Here is a 15445-nt window from a genome sequence, read left to right on the forward strand (position 1 = left end):
AATAATTTTACCATTATACCAATTTAAGTAATGAAGTCAATAAGCAGGAAAAAAACCCTTCCTTCTGTTACCCTGAAGCACTTAAGGATTTTTAGGAGTTTTTAAATACGTAAGTGAAAAGACCTGGGAGAAAGAAATTCTGCTCTTACCTCAAGCAAAAGGCAGCCTGCCAAAGGGATGTTCTCTTGTTCAACAGCTAAATGCAGTGCAGTTCGTCCAGATTTTTGTTCCTGAGCATTGACATTAACTCCAGCAGCAATCAGCTGTTTGAGGCAGGACATGCTATTTGCCATCACCACCATGTGGATTGCACTGAGACCTACACAAAACAAAACCCATCCACGATGTGCATTAATATTTGAAAAATACAGGAATGTCAGAGTGATAAGTTTTGAAGTGAGAATTGTAAAGTGAGTCAGAGCTACTGTAGTTATCTGAGCAGAAATGACTTATTTTGCCTGCTTATACAGTAAAAGATGGCATTAATAAAAATGTTATTTGTGCATAAATTGTAACTGGTTGTGTTATTGATGGCGAGTCAAAGCCATGCATGAAAAAAAAAAAAATCAGCAGATTACAAGGTGGAACAGAAAGCAGGAACTAAAGAGCTCACCTAGAGCATCTCTTTGCCTCAGAAGAGAGTAGCCTTAAAAAGAAAATCCACATCTTGCTACTAAACAAGTAGGTACCCTGCACTGGCCCCATCTGTTACTGAACATCTCTTCTAGAAACAGTCTGGGGTACAATTGCTGTATTTTAGTATCATCCTCCTGTAAGATCACACAGCTCTATCACTTCAAGATTACCTACACCAGAGCTCAAAAAGAGAATAATAAAGCCTTGTATTTAAAAAAACAAACAAAAACCAAACCCAAACCAACCAAAGAAAAAAAACCCCTCTCTCTGAGGAACTTAAAAGTTTTTTTGAATCCCATAATGACTTTCTTAGGTCAGACATTTTACAATCTACTAGAGCAGTACTAAATTCAAATGACCTGTGCCACTGAAACATGGAATTGTGTCTTTGTGGTTATTTTATAGACTCTAATTCTGCGTGGTCACAAAGTACCAGATATGAAACTCAACACTGGTCCAGAAATTATTTTTGAGGGGATTTTGTTCACTAGAGAGGAGGAGGAAACATTTTCTTCTGGGGGGACTTTTTAAAAAAAACAGTAGTTGCATAATGTGTCTCAGGAGGAACACATTGCTTGAAGTTTTCTGATATTAAAGAGAATATATAGTAAAAAAATTCAAATCTGTACTGTGTCACATGGCTATTACCAATCCTCACGTTCTGTATAACCAGAAAATCTACACATCTCATCTGTGACTGCATGCGTATAAAAGCTAAGGACAGCAGATGCAAAATGGGGAAAGACGCAATTTCCAAGGTCTGTATCTACTTATGTAGAAACACTGTGTTGGCAGGAACTGAGGCGTGGTTGTTCACTAGATAAGTGTCAAATGCAGCCATTATCTTTCCATACCTTCACCATTAGAAAGGTCGACCATCTGAGATATCTTCTTATGTTTGAGGAGTAGACTCAAAATCTTGTTGTCTCCTTCAGTAGCAGCTAAATGTAAGACAGAATTACCATGGCGATCTAGTAGGCTGACATCTGCTCCAGCCTTCAGCAAGTCTTCTACCACCTCCGCCTGCTTTGTGATTACTGCCAGGTGCAAGGGGGTCTAGAAGTGACAGAAGCAAGCCATGAGAAGATAAGCAACAGCTACATCGCTTCTACAGAAATCTCTTAAACCCATAAAAGCTCCTAGTATAAGAAGTTGTTACTCTACTTCGAAGCTAACAGAAATTAAAAGCTTGCATATGTGTACATTTTTTTTCTATTGCACACTACAAACAGTTTCTACTTACTGGAAATAGAAGCTGCCTTGCCAGTGTCAGCAGCTGGACTTCAGGAGGCACAAAGATGTTGCCTACTCTATAAGCCAGGGCACTGGCCTGGGTATTTGAGCATTGTGGCGCAGGGGACTCAGGAAATGAGATAAACCTTGTGCCCCCCAGACACTGTAACCCTGCTTCCAGCTGCCCTGTAGCCAAGGTCATGCCACAGAGGGAGCACCTGCACTTTCCAGGGCCTGCTCAAATCTGCCTTTGGCACTGAACTATGCTCTAATTTTGATCCTGAATAGGAGGCTTGCAGTCATGGTTTTAGGATTTCCTTATCCCTCAAAATGACTGCACAGAAAAGAAGAAAATCTTGCCGTTCTGTGCATTTGTCAAAGTGCAGAACAACTGTGCATTCACACAGCGTGTATCTAGCTCGCAGATTCCATTTGTACATTCTTCATTTTTGTGCAAAGACACCTGCAGCACTGAGAGGCTCTCAAGCCGAGAGCTTTCAAGTATTTGAAGTACAAAGGTTCACTATGCACTGCATTCTTGACAGTCTTGCCAGTGAACAGTGTCATGTAGGACACGCTCAGAAATGTATGTATTTAAACAGTAAGCATTCCAGTACGGTTTGGGAAATCACATTTCCAACACTAACATCTAAAAATTACACAAGATTCCAACTCCATATCATTATCCTGATACTAACAGAGGACTGTAAAAAAAAAAAAAAAAAAAAAAAAGACTTAATTCCAGCTCTGTACAATAAACTTGTTTGTCAATAAATTTGTCACCATATCTGCAATTGAATCTACTGAATCTATAAGGTACATCTATGATTCAGCTTTCAGAACACCTGTACAGAAGGAAAACTCTAGCCCAAGCCTACATTCCCTCCCATCGCTGGCTTAAGGTTTTAGTAGAAGGTAGGAACAGCTGTAGAAGTCCTGGTAGTTAGAGATTTATGTCTTGTGTGGAGTACAGCTTTGCCTCCTGTTTCTGCTAAACAGAAGGCACAGAATTCAATTCAGAATCTTCTGCTTGCTTTCACCAGCTTCCACATTTCAAGCTTGCTTTATATGAACATAAAAGTGAAATGCGAAAGAGAATAAAAAAATAAAAATAAACCCTCTGAGACTATCTGTGTAGAATAAAATCCTGTCTTCACTGTTCACAGCAAAAGAAATGACACACACGCCAGTGCTGCTGTGTAATGTCCAGCTGGTCACCTCTGGGACAACCGAATGGTGTGCACAGTTGAAAAGAGATTCTTCTCCAGGGAAGTTTCCACAGCTCTTTTTAAAGCCTGAGTTACAATACAAAAAGCTCAGGCTCTGCCCTAGATGAAGCTGAGGAGACAGATTTTGTGCCTGGCAGTTGAGAGTTCTTTTCCTACTAGGTAAAAGACAGGGAGATGGGCTTTTTTTTTTTTTTCTTCTATAATGTGAATCTAGAAATAAAAGGGAAATCTTGGCGCTCATGTGATGAGCACAAGTATCATCTGGGCTACAGGAAGCGCAACATTTGTTACAGCTTCCACACGCCTGTAAACTGATGACGCAGCAACTGACTCATCATCCCAAGTTATCCCATGTCAGAAAGGTCAAAAAAGCTGAGAGTTGGCACACTGTAACCCATTATGCTGATTTAATAACTGAGAAGCCAAATAATGAATACACGAACTGAAGAATTTTGTATTTTTGGCCTGTTCTATGATTAACCCATGGAGACATTTCTGTTAACACTAAGGGGAGTTACGAACTATACCAGTGAAAACACACTTTTGCTCCTCCACCACCTTACAATACCTCATTGTGTTTCTAAACTTGTTTGCACTATAGTCTGGTCCGGGCTCATCCGAATAGAAGAAAAATAAGACAGACGGTAAGTCGTGCAATTTCTTTTTTGGCGGCTGAACAACCAACACCACTTACACCACCAGAACTGCGCACCTGATAAAGGTCGTTTCTCATGTTAATGATGTCATTATAATTCAAATCAGGCATCACTTCCAAGAGGTTTCTCACCAGCTCAGTATGAAGGTGGATAATTGCTAAATGAAGGACACTGAAACAAACAAAAAACAATGAACAAATTCACATTATTTTCAAATTTATTATAAAAATGTTAAGGCTTTGCTGTAGACCTGATTGAATTCTAACTGATAGAAACACTTGACTATTACAGGCCATGATTTCAGCACTAAATATCAGCACCTAAAATTAATCCCAGCACTAAAGAAAAGCCAGTCAAAAGGTAGGTGTGTTTAACTCTTCCATGACAAAAGCAGACTCAGGATGGATTTTGCTGGTCCTGAGCATAACTTAACTAACTAGTCTAATAAACACAAACTTTGTAGTACAAATTAATAGTTTCAGAACTTGTCGAAATCCCCAGATTCTTTGCCGGTTTGGTTTTTTCATGTTTTGAATTACGCAGCACACGAACACTTCTTACTATTAAAACTTTCCTTCAGAATTTCCACAGGCCTCTCTGCTACCAAAGCAGATTTTCCCTTGGGGGTTCCCCCAGATCTGTGGGTTTTTCTTTTCTTCGTTTTCAAACAGAAAAATGACTAAGGACTCAGGCCTGGTGACTAACAGCCACAGGGTTTGCAGCAGTGGCCACAGATGTCACGCCAAAGGGAAACCTGTCCTGGGACATGAGTGACTCTGCAGAGCAAGACACTTGACTGCTTCCACTGGGTTAATGCAACAGCCTCTCCCATGCTCGTCTCCAGGGCCAGGTCCTTCACCACCAGCCAGAGCGGCTGCACTTGCAAAACACCACTAGGAAAAAAGCAGGTTGGGAATCCCATTGCTCCTCTCCAACAGAGCTCAATTTGTCGTCTTCCCTTGACACTTCATTTCAAAGTCATGCCCTTTGTTTTGAAGTAACTTGCCAAGCTCTCCCTGAACAGACACTGGACGACTCCTAGACTCCTTTTCAGCAGATTGCTGCTGACACACAATATCAACAGAGGACATGTGGTGTGTTTGTTACGCTGCTCCAGAAATACCTGAATATACTCAGATCTACACTTTTGTCAGAAAAATACAAAGAAGTTCCTTTCCATTTGGGGTGTATAGTCATCTTGAAATGGAGACTGAGAGCACTCAAAACAGGAAGATATTTTACAAAGCGGAAAAAATATGATTTCTAACCCAAACTCATCCTTGAAGAGCCTGTTTTATTGGTTCTGGACACTGCCATAGGCAGCACCATGGCACTTTCCCTTCTTCAGCTCTCGTGTGCTGTTCAAACAGTCCCACTGCTACCATAAAAGAGCTGCTGTTCTGCTCTCCGGTAGATGCTTCTTCTTATGCTCTATCATGCCGATATTTTATTTACAAATCTCACTTTAGAACCAAATTTGCTCTTCTACTGCCGTTAGTTCTCCTTCCTGTAGCAAGTATTCTTGCTGTAAAGCTGCAAAGACACGCTGACTACAGCATGAAGGGACAGTCAATTCCATTTCTTAAACAGTCCTACATCAAAAAAATGCATTTCAGCACCACTGTGGAGGCAGAGTGTCGTAATCCCTTCAGGCTTCTGGAGAGCGGCGGTACTGGTATAAACACAGCAACAGCTGGTGTTAATGAGTGCCTACTGTAAATATATACTTGTCACAGATTAATGCTGTATTGGGTTTGCCCGCAAGGTTTTGGTAGCAGGGAGGCTACCAGGGGTGGCTTCTGTGAGAAGCTGCTACAAGCTTCCACCACGTTTGATAGAGCCAATGCCAGCCAGCTCTAGGATGGACCCACTGCTGGCCAAGGCCGAGCCCATCAGTGACAGTGGTAGTGGCACTGTGGCAATGTACTTAAGAAGGGGAAAAGTTGCTGTGCCACACCAGCAACTGCAGCCGGAAAGAGGAGTGAGAATATGCAAGAGGAAGAATCTGCAAACACCGAGGTCAGTGAAGAAGGAGGGGGAGGAGGTGCTCCAGGTGCTGGAGCAGACTCTCCTGCAGCCTGTGGTGAAGACCATGGTGAAGCAGGCTGTCCCCCTGAAGCTCATGGAGGCCCACAGAGGAGCAGAGATCCACCTGCAGCCCACTGAAGACCCCACGCTGGGGCAGAGGAAGAGTGTGAGGAGTCCTCCCCCTCTAAGGAGGAAGGAGTGGCAGAGACAAGGTGTGATGAACTGAAAGCCACCCTCATTCCCCATCCCCCTGCACCCCTTGAGGAGAGAAGGGAGAGAAAAATCAGGAGTAAAGTTGAGCCTGGGAAGAAGTGAGGGATGGGGGAAAGGTGTTTTAAGATTTGGTTTTTTCTTCTCATTATCCTACACTGATTTTGACTGGTAATAAAATTAAACTAATTTCCCCAAGTCAAGTCTATTTTCCCGTGATGGTAACTGGTGAGTGATCTCTCTCTGTTCTTATCTCAACCCATGAACCTTTCATTATATTTTCTCTCCCCTGTCCAGCTTAGGAGGGCGCGTGACAGAGCAGCTTCGGTGGGCATCTTGCATCCAGCCAGGGTCAACTCACCACAAATGTATTTTGTCTCAAAGCCATAAAACACAACATAGAGTCCCATGAAAGGTATTTTCATTCCCTACATACTACTTTGATGAAAGATGAGCAAAATTATTGACAGCAACACTTCTTCAAAGGCTTAAGCAAAAATGTTATGTTTTTTTTCCATATAATTTTAATTATTAAAATGAAAATTAGGGAAATTAATTTATGAGTTTTGACTTTTTTTTTTTAAGCCGCTCCACCAAAACTTCGTTTTGTTAAAAAGCTACAGAGTAATTTAGATGTATTACATGCTCACAGACTAAAATCCAGTCCAGGAGAAAGGGGACACCAGCTTAAGCCTTGCATACTTGCAGGTACTTCTTGATCCAGGAAGAAAAACAACTATTCACCATCATTCTGAAGAGTATTTCGACTTTGTTGAAATGCCCTCCAAGTCCAGCTCTGAGGGGAACCTTACTGATATTTAAATGCAGGTCCTACTTGCCCCACACTCCTCTACTCACCCACTCCCCACCCTTTTTTGGTTTTGTTTTTTTAAACACAGAAGCTGTATTATCCAAAATGCTAGATTTTGTTGCTAGCTCCTGCCTCATTCATATTCCTTCTTTACTCAAAGCAGACATCAGGTGGTTTCCAATGGGAAAGCAAAGCAAGTAAAGCAGCTAGCTCTGGTTTTGCAGCCTGCAGTGTACGCTGTTTATCAGTAATCTGAGGCCTATTTTCACTGAGAGTGGAGTGAAAGCAGTAGCCTCTCACAGAGTAATCCAACAGCGAGCATGGCTCAGTCACTTGTAATTTTCCATCTAGCTAGAGACCTTAAGGCTTCTACGGTACAAAATACTGCAATTTAAGGAAACATTAGTGATTTCACAGGGCCTGCCCAAAGCCTGCCAGCTAAAAAGTGAGGATGTGATAATAACCACTTGCTTTTGCAAGAGGTTATCTTTGCATGTGTTCAGAGCCACTTCCGCTGAGTTTGCTTTTAAATAACTACTCATCATCAGTTCCTCACTGTATTTCACTCTCTGAATCCCACAGAATCTGCATAGCTGTGGAGGAACAAAATGGATTTCTACTGCAGCTCACATTATTGAAGGACTGATAGGCAAATACTAGCAAAATCTGCCACAAACATCCATGTAATCTCTTGGAAGACAACGGTACAGTGTAGATGTAAGCAAGAGCAAAACACTGTCCTCTGGGAAGAACTTGGTCAGTGGGAGAAAAGCAGCATGAACCCTCCACCTATTATTTCTACATCCTCCGGTGCATCTGCAACTTAAAGCCTCTTACAAAGACTTAAGGATTTGCATGGAATAAAAAGCAGACCACTTTCCCCCAGCACAAAGACGAGGATCCTCATCAACTGCGTATCGTGATGCAAGCATAGCACTTCATGGTCATTCAAGATTTTAAGTAAAAAAAGGCAACCAAACCCACAAGAAGCTCATCACACCCTCAATCACCAGACTACTTTCTGACAGGTACTGCATCAGTTGAATAGTGACTACACTATTCTGCCATAAAAAACATGACTTTCAACCCAGTAAGTACAGGCCAACTTACTTGTCTCCATTCTCATCCTGGACAACAGTGAGATGGCGCTGAACAGCCAACAGCATCTTCACATCTCCAGTTACAGCATAATCAAAGAGGGCATTGCAGTGACGCTTGGCAAGCTGCATGGCCTTCTCCAGGAACAGACCATCTGCAACGCAAAGTTTTGTCTTCATTAGTTTGGTTGTCTTCCTTGCAACACCACCTGCTTTTGACAGGCATTTGTGCTGCCAAAGAAATATGAAGTGCAGACCACCAAGCATTATTTACTGATTCACCAAGACAGGTTGCTAATTACTCCTGAGAAGTAAGGATAGAAGGAATGAGTTCCTTGGAAGAAATCTAGGTGCACGCTGAGCTTTCAGGCAGCGTGAATCCTGAGAGCAGTCAAACTCTGGAAGCTACCTTTAGTTTGAATGGCACTGAATTAATTGCATTGATGTGTACTTCTGTGTAAGGAAATAAAAGGAGCAAGAATTTGGATTTGCTTATATACAAGCATCATCTTGTCCATAGAGCACTTGAAAGAACCTCCCATGCAGTTCCCAGTAGTTTAGACTTGAGGAAACTGAGGTGCAAGAAGCCTAATAAACCTGTCAAATATTGCATAGAAACTCACAGAAAAGCTACAGAATAAATGCAGGGCTTTGTGCCCCTCTCCAACTCAAACTGTGCAGTCTCTCCTGCTTTGCAGCAGCAGCATAGAGTCTGTTCACCTGTTTAAAACATTCCCATGTTTACAATGCTTAGTATTTGTAGTATCCTGATTTTAGATTTATAAAACGTACAACCACTGAGATTTCAGAAAGCAGAATTTGTCATGGTGGGGAGGCAAAATGGAGAAAGGGGAGGAAAGAAACTCATTTGTGGAAAAAAAGTCACTCTAGCTGCTCTGTCAATACCTTTGTGGTTCTGTATCAGCAAGAAGCTTACGAAAATGAAACAGATGAACTTTCAAACCACAGTTGTCATTCTGGGAAGCAGTATCATCCGAAACCAGGCTGTTCTTTGAACAGTTTCATGTTTCTATAAAACCTTGTAAGGTTAGAAATCACTAACAGCAAACAACTAAAACAGACTTTGTCATTTAAAGCACACATAGGGAGAGAATACCCACCATTTCCAGCTACACAAACCCAGCTTTTAGACTGGGTTAGAATTGTATCCCTGATGAACACGACTACATCCTTTCTGTAAGCCAAAGACTTACTCAGCTATCCATGAAGCTTATTGTTCTAGCCAATACACCACTGTGGTTCCTATATTATATGCCCAGGCTGATTACATTTTGATTTGCTATTTACCTCTTAACACTTAATAACAGCATTAAATGGATGTTATGTTCAAGATACATATCCAGGGTAAAGGCTGATAAGCAATTCAGTCTTTTCTCATTATAGACATTTCCAAAGTCCAAAAAAACGGATGCTGTACCTGTTTGGTTTCCCATATCAAGCACATAGAAAACGTATCCTTCCAAATACTAGAAGATAGCATCTTTTAGTCTAATACTCAAATGTTCTACCCTGCAGCAGCCATTTCATGGAGCTTGTTCTTTTGCATCTATTCTTTGTATGATCTGGAGCTTGAAATGGCCTCTTTTCATGCCATTATAATAGATAAAGAAAATAAACAGTCAACTTCCTGCCTACAATGTTCATTACTCAGAAATTAGGTCAACAGTTCAGGCCCCTCCTTGGTAACTGCTAAATGGATATTATTACTTCTTCATATATTAGAAAAAGATTTTGTTCTCTGAATTGGTCATGGGATTTATTACAACCAGAACTGCAAACAGCAAGTTCTTCAGCTTTTCTCAGGAGTACCCCATCTGTTTCTCAGATCACAAGGAGCTACACTTTGGAGGTTTTTACAACTACAACCTATCTACTATGCGGCTTTGGCTTCCCAAGCCACAGTTTCTAGTGCTGTTAATAGCAAGTGTCATACAGGGCTGATACACACAAGGCAACATGCCCTCTCCCTGACCAAGGAGGGAACAACAAAAGTGGTCTAGATCACATTGTACTGGGTAAAAAGCCAACAACAACAAAACTCCTTCCTGCTCAATTCCTGCTACTACCACGTCTCTCTAGTCCATCTGTTGGTTTCTTTAATTTTATGAAAAACATAATTACTCAAATCCTTTAAAAAAAGTGACCATCAACTCTTAAAAAAAAAAAAAACAATCCAGCAAAAGGAATTTTACTGTCTGGGAAAGGGTGATTTGTAGTCTTCATATATTTTACAACTCTACTGCTAAACCATTTCTACTGACTACTCTTCCCTTCCTCCCCTTTTGTTCACCAGTTTGAGGTATAAGACTTTGCTACCCAACAGTTTGTTTTCCTGTGTATTTGTCACATGGGAACAGATACATTTACATTTTAAATTCAAACCTTTAACACTACTGTGCATGCAATTTAACAGTAGAATTGCAGGGAAGAACTACTGCAGCAATCACACCCACATCCATTTATTAATCCATTAAAGCCAAGCCATCAAATATCAAAAGCCAAGTCAATTACTGAATTGTATTCCATATACCTTCACTGCTTTCAGTGTTCCTCACACAGGTTTGTTATAAAACAGTGTTAAATGCGCCCAGCAGGCTAAGCCATCTCTTCTCCTTGCATGACAAGCAGAAGTTCAGTTGCCCAGTGGCAGTACACAGGTGGAAGATTACCTACAGAACTATGTATGAGTAGGGACCTTAGACATGGGGGAATGGAATTCCTCCCATTTTCTCCAGGAGGCTTCATAGCTTGAAAACAGCAAGCAGACGTTTACAGACTTCCCAGGCCTTTAACACCAGCTTTGCCCATACTGCAGTTTGATCTACCATAAATACATCTACGTGTTCACTCACCCTGCCACCTGCAATTTGCTTCATTTACTTCAGTTTTACAGGACGAAGCATCCTCCTTCTCCTCATCAGAAGTTCTGCACTCATTCGTCTCCATAGCTGCCACTTTCACATCATGTTTCATGTCCCATTTGTCACTTTGTTTATCAGAGTTCATCCCATCCTGTTCAGCTGTGCTATCTGACAGTCCTTCAAACAAAAACCAGTATAATTAGTGTCCAATACTGTTGCTTTTTTATGCAAGTGATAAAGCTCAACTAGCCATAACCAAACGCTAAACATCTCAATACAAAAATTTACTTTGACATAGGTGTTCTCATTAAACACTCATGAATCATAACACTCAGATGTCAACACATGGGGACAGAAACAGCAACACAACTTACTCTGACGTGATATTACGTTTTTGACAGCCTCTGCTTTAAAGGTAAACTTCTATACATAACAACGGAATGCAAGTCTGAAGTACTCCCAGGAAATCTGGGAGAATTATTCAGATTTACTTTTGTTTTTGTGACAGCAAATTAATCCCTGAAGCTTTGGAAATAAGTCCAGGGTATTCAACATGTAGATCTGAAGCTACTTCCTTATTTTAGGAAGCCAAGAATGCCCTTATTATTAAGGTAATCTTTTCCATTGACTTGTATGTTATTTCTCTGGGCTACTGTGTAGTACCAGACTCTGGCAACAAAGGAAGATACCTTTTCTCTGGTCTAGTCCTTGGGTCTATTGTAATCAGCATGTTCAAGCAAGTGAAAGGGCTGTTGCTCGAAACATACACTGAATGTAGAAGCACATGGAAGGGTTGTGGTGACTGCTTCTCAGGAGTTAGCAGTAAAAAGGAACATGCACATAGCTTTTAAGGTAGACTTGGAGAGAATTAAAGAGAAGCAGGGCGGTATAATCTACATAAACTTCTCTGCTGCTGGAGGTTCCAGAAAAGAGACAGATTCTAGGGGGAAAAAAATAGTCCTCCCCAGCAGGCTTAGCTAGATCTGCATGACACTTCAGCTCATACTGTAGAAGCAAATAAAGATGGTCAAACTCAATTCAACTGTTGCAAGAACAGCATTCTTATGGTTACCATGTTTCATTCCAGCATTGGACTTTGTTGTGCCAGGGTGAAAATGCATCCCTCCAAAAGCAGAGTATCCATATGAAGGATAACTGAACCCTAAAGAAAGGAAAAAAAGATTAAGAATTAATAGAATTACACCCTAAAGCAATGAAAACACCATCTGGAAGAACACTGAACCTAAAGAATGGAAATTTTGTTTTCTACCTACATTCTACTTTATCCCAGCCAACTAAAATAAGTTTTCTAGACTGGAGGTGAATTCTCCCTCATCCCTTCAAAAAACCAAAAGAAATTCTAGATGGCTGGCTAGTGACACACTCTTTCCCAACATCCGTAAGGCCACACAAATGTATTATCACTAGTATGTTTCATCTACTACTCAACTGAGAGTTCACAAGCTACCTCTATGCTTTCAAATCTTTGTGATAACAACAGATTTGTATTCCAGTGTTAAGTTATAGATGTGCTGCTAGCAATGTATGTAGCAATTTGAAAACTGCTGCTGTCTCCCCTGTTCTAAAAAAAAAAAAAAAAAAGGGTTGCAAAGGTATTGTGGTTCAGATTACATTTGCTGATCTACAGGTTTTTAATGCTCTGCTGCAAGAATCAAAGCAATACTCTCATGATCCTGCACGTCAGATATGCTCTGGCTTCAAAAGACAGAACACAGTAGGAAATTTACTAAATAGTATCTCAAATTTTTTAATAGTCCTTTGCACTAACAGGGTTAACTTGCCAAATCCCACTCCTAGTCCCAGAGATAAGTAAGAACCTATTTAGTTTTAAGCTGGTTTAAGATGGTACTTAGCTGAGCTGTCTCATGAATTTGATTGTCTTTGAGGCCCTAGGAAGCAACAAAGCTAAGGTATGATGGATTCCTGACTCAGACTCCCTCAACTAGAAAGGTGTTATCTGTGACTTAAAGCTTCAAGGAAGAGGGAAAAAAAAAAAAAAGTCACCACGAGTCTTATATCCAAGTAGGAAAGCAAAAGAGCTGAAGAAATACTTAGAAAACAAGGAGATAGAATCATAGAACAGTTAGTGTTGGAAGGGACCTTTAAAGGCCATCTAGTCCAACTTCCCTGCAAGGAACAGGGACATTTCCAACCAGATCAGGTTGCTCAGAGCCCCGTGCAACCTGGCCTTGAATGTTTCCAGGGATGGGGCACCAACTACCTCTCTTGGTAACCTGTTCCAGTGTTCCACCACCCCCATGAGACGCTTGACTGAATAACACTGATACAAAGACAAGAGACTTGGGTTTTATCTACGTAGGCGGAGACAAAATCCTCATCACATTTTAAAAATCAGCATAAACATCTGTCCTGCTCTCAGAGTAGAACCCCTTCCCCTCTTCACCCAAAACTGCTGCCTTACCAGAGCCAGCACCGCCACCACCCCCTCCGTACATGCCACCGCCTCCTGCGCCACTGCTTCCACCATAGCCATCAGAGAAATTTGGCATGAGTTTCTGTCGTTTCCTTTGCACTTCTTCTTTATCTGGGTTAGAAGGAATAGATGGGATAAGGAGTCACTCTTACTGGTGGCCACGCACGGAACAGGATGTGCAGACAGAAAGCATTAGTAAAGTTTATAGTTTATAAAGGAAAATGCAGAGTGCTGTAGAAGAGTCAACTCTCTTCTAGTTCCAAATAACAGAACAACTTTGTATGTAATGGAGTAGTGAGAACTCCTGTGAGAAACAAGCTAGTGCAAAGTCCTCAGCCACACCGACAGCATCACTCAGGCCCGTGTGGTCTCTTCTGTTATGCCAGGTGCCTTGTGTTCAGACTGGGAGGGAAATGTGCAGAGACATCTTAAGGGGCTCAGTTTCCTACAAAAGTTTCTCATGCACTTAGAGCCCTAGAAATCAGTGGTCCCAAAATTATTCTATATCTAAGCAGAGTCATAAACCAACACAAGTGCTCTGAACCACAAACTTGTTCAAGAAAATTTGCCTTTGGGGAATATAAGCACAGGGCTTTCTACTTTGCAAATCTACTTCAGAAATAGACCCTTATCAAAGGGTCAGCAAATCACAAGGTACTTTCATTTCCAACAATGCAGAGCATCTGCAGCTCCCTTTGAACTCTTGTTTAAGTGTAAGGATGGCAAGAAATGGTGAAAATAATGTTTGCTTGAAATTATTTACTTAAATTACCAGAAAAGCCTCCAGAATAAAGATGTTTTCAGTTTATTTTCAGACAGGACATAATACTGTCAAACCATGCTGAGCAGCAGTAGAGAAAAAAGCCTCAATATTTTATCGTGTAAGTACAAAATAATACTTAGCCCCCCTGGAACGCAAAACACAAAGATATAAAAGAAGTATTCCAGTGACTGGGAAAAGCAAAAATGTCATGGCAAGAGCTACAAAAATAGGAATTCAAACATTACAGGGGTTAAAATCCAGTAGAACTGTTGAGGAAAGAACAAAATATCCTTCCTTCATTAAACAATCTAGTAGTTTTCAACAGCCATATGACAAAAAGAAATTTCATGCACAGGCACATAAATCAGTGCATCAAATGAGATAGCTGAATACATCAAACAGCATACTGAAAAGTACAAGTGCATTATTTCCAGACACACATGATCTGCAAGTATGTAGGCATGCATGCACCAGGCATACTCACACTGATGAGGAGAGAAAACTCTAGAGAACAATCTAGTCAGAGAAACAAACAAAATATCCACATACACGTGTCTAAGTTTGTGTGAACACTTGCAACAAGGGAAGAAAAACAGTCCCTAAATGGTAATTTAATGTTTAGGTTGTGTAGGGGATCCAAAAACATGCATAGCTATGTTGAATTAATTTTCCTCCACTAAGAGGCAGATAAAAGATTTGCTTCGAATCTGGCAACTTTGCTCTGCAGTTGTACACTTCACTTTCCATAAAACTCGTGCAAGAGATTCCTGAAACCATTACTGATACAAAATCCTCTAGCAGCTCTGTAAGTTTTTGTGAATGCGTGCTTCCTGCTATTTTATTACAACAGGTGTAAAGTAGATTCACTTGGACATCAACCACCACCCCTCTCTCCTCAGCTGTCCTCCGTTCTTTACCACCAATGCACACGTATTTTAGAGAGTTTGACAGGGTGATTTCAACGCATCTTTAAGTTAAGTACTGAAACTGTGCAAGATTAGGACTTACTACTGTAACCCGCAAGCACGTAAACCGTTAAGCAGAAACATTATTGTCACTAGTACGATGAACATCAATTCTGACTTCAGCCTCAAGGCATTTCCATATCATTAAAATTATTGATATTTAAAATCATGATTGCTGCTGCCATTCACGTCAAACATTTCAAATGTAGACTTAAAAGGGCACAGATCTGCCAGTTAAACTTCTTTTCACTAACAACTTAGGAAACAGGTCTGACGCCAACTATTCTACTTCTGCTAAGCGACTAACATTTTAACACAAGAGATGGAAACACTTTCCCCACTCTCACAAAAAGTGTCTTGGGCTTACTTAACTAGTATAGGCAACTGGAAAATTCAAAAACATCAGCGAAATTGTGAGGCATCATGGTAAAAGGAGAGAACTGCAAAATACATACTTTTCCCACCAGATACCAGCCAGTC

The 15445-nt window shown here is 40.8% G+C and overlaps 1 protein-coding gene across 2 annotated transcripts in view; it reads right to left on the reverse strand.

Annotated features, from left to right (window-relative positions):
- Positions 1–15445, reverse strand: part of NFKB1 (nuclear factor kappa B subunit 1) — a 63573-nt gene that overhangs the window by 5968 nt on the left and 42160 nt on the right. For both annotated transcript variants that reach the window (XM_086746195.1, XM_086746194.1), the window contains exons 12-18: positions 13226–13348; positions 11855–11944; positions 10774–10959; positions 7914–8055; positions 3811–3925; positions 1491–1692; positions 150–319 (exon numbers count right to left, since the gene is read on the reverse strand). In XM_086746195.1, coding sequence (XP_086602321.1) covers positions 150–319; positions 1491–1692; positions 3811–3925; positions 7914–8055; positions 10774–10959; positions 11855–11944; positions 13226–13348 — 1028 coding nt within the window. The remainder of the gene's footprint in view (positions 1–149; positions 320–1490; positions 1693–3810; positions 3926–7913; positions 8056–10773; positions 10960–11854; positions 11945–13225; positions 13349–15445) is intronic.

The sequence above is a fragment of the Chlamydotis macqueenii genome, chromosome 4 (genome assembly GCF_036417535.1).
Source record: "Chlamydotis macqueenii isolate bChlMac1 chromosome 4, bChlMac1.mat, whole genome shotgun sequence".
In the NCBI taxonomy this organism is placed as follows: Eukaryota; Metazoa; Chordata; class Aves; order Otidiformes; family Otididae; genus Chlamydotis; species Chlamydotis macqueenii.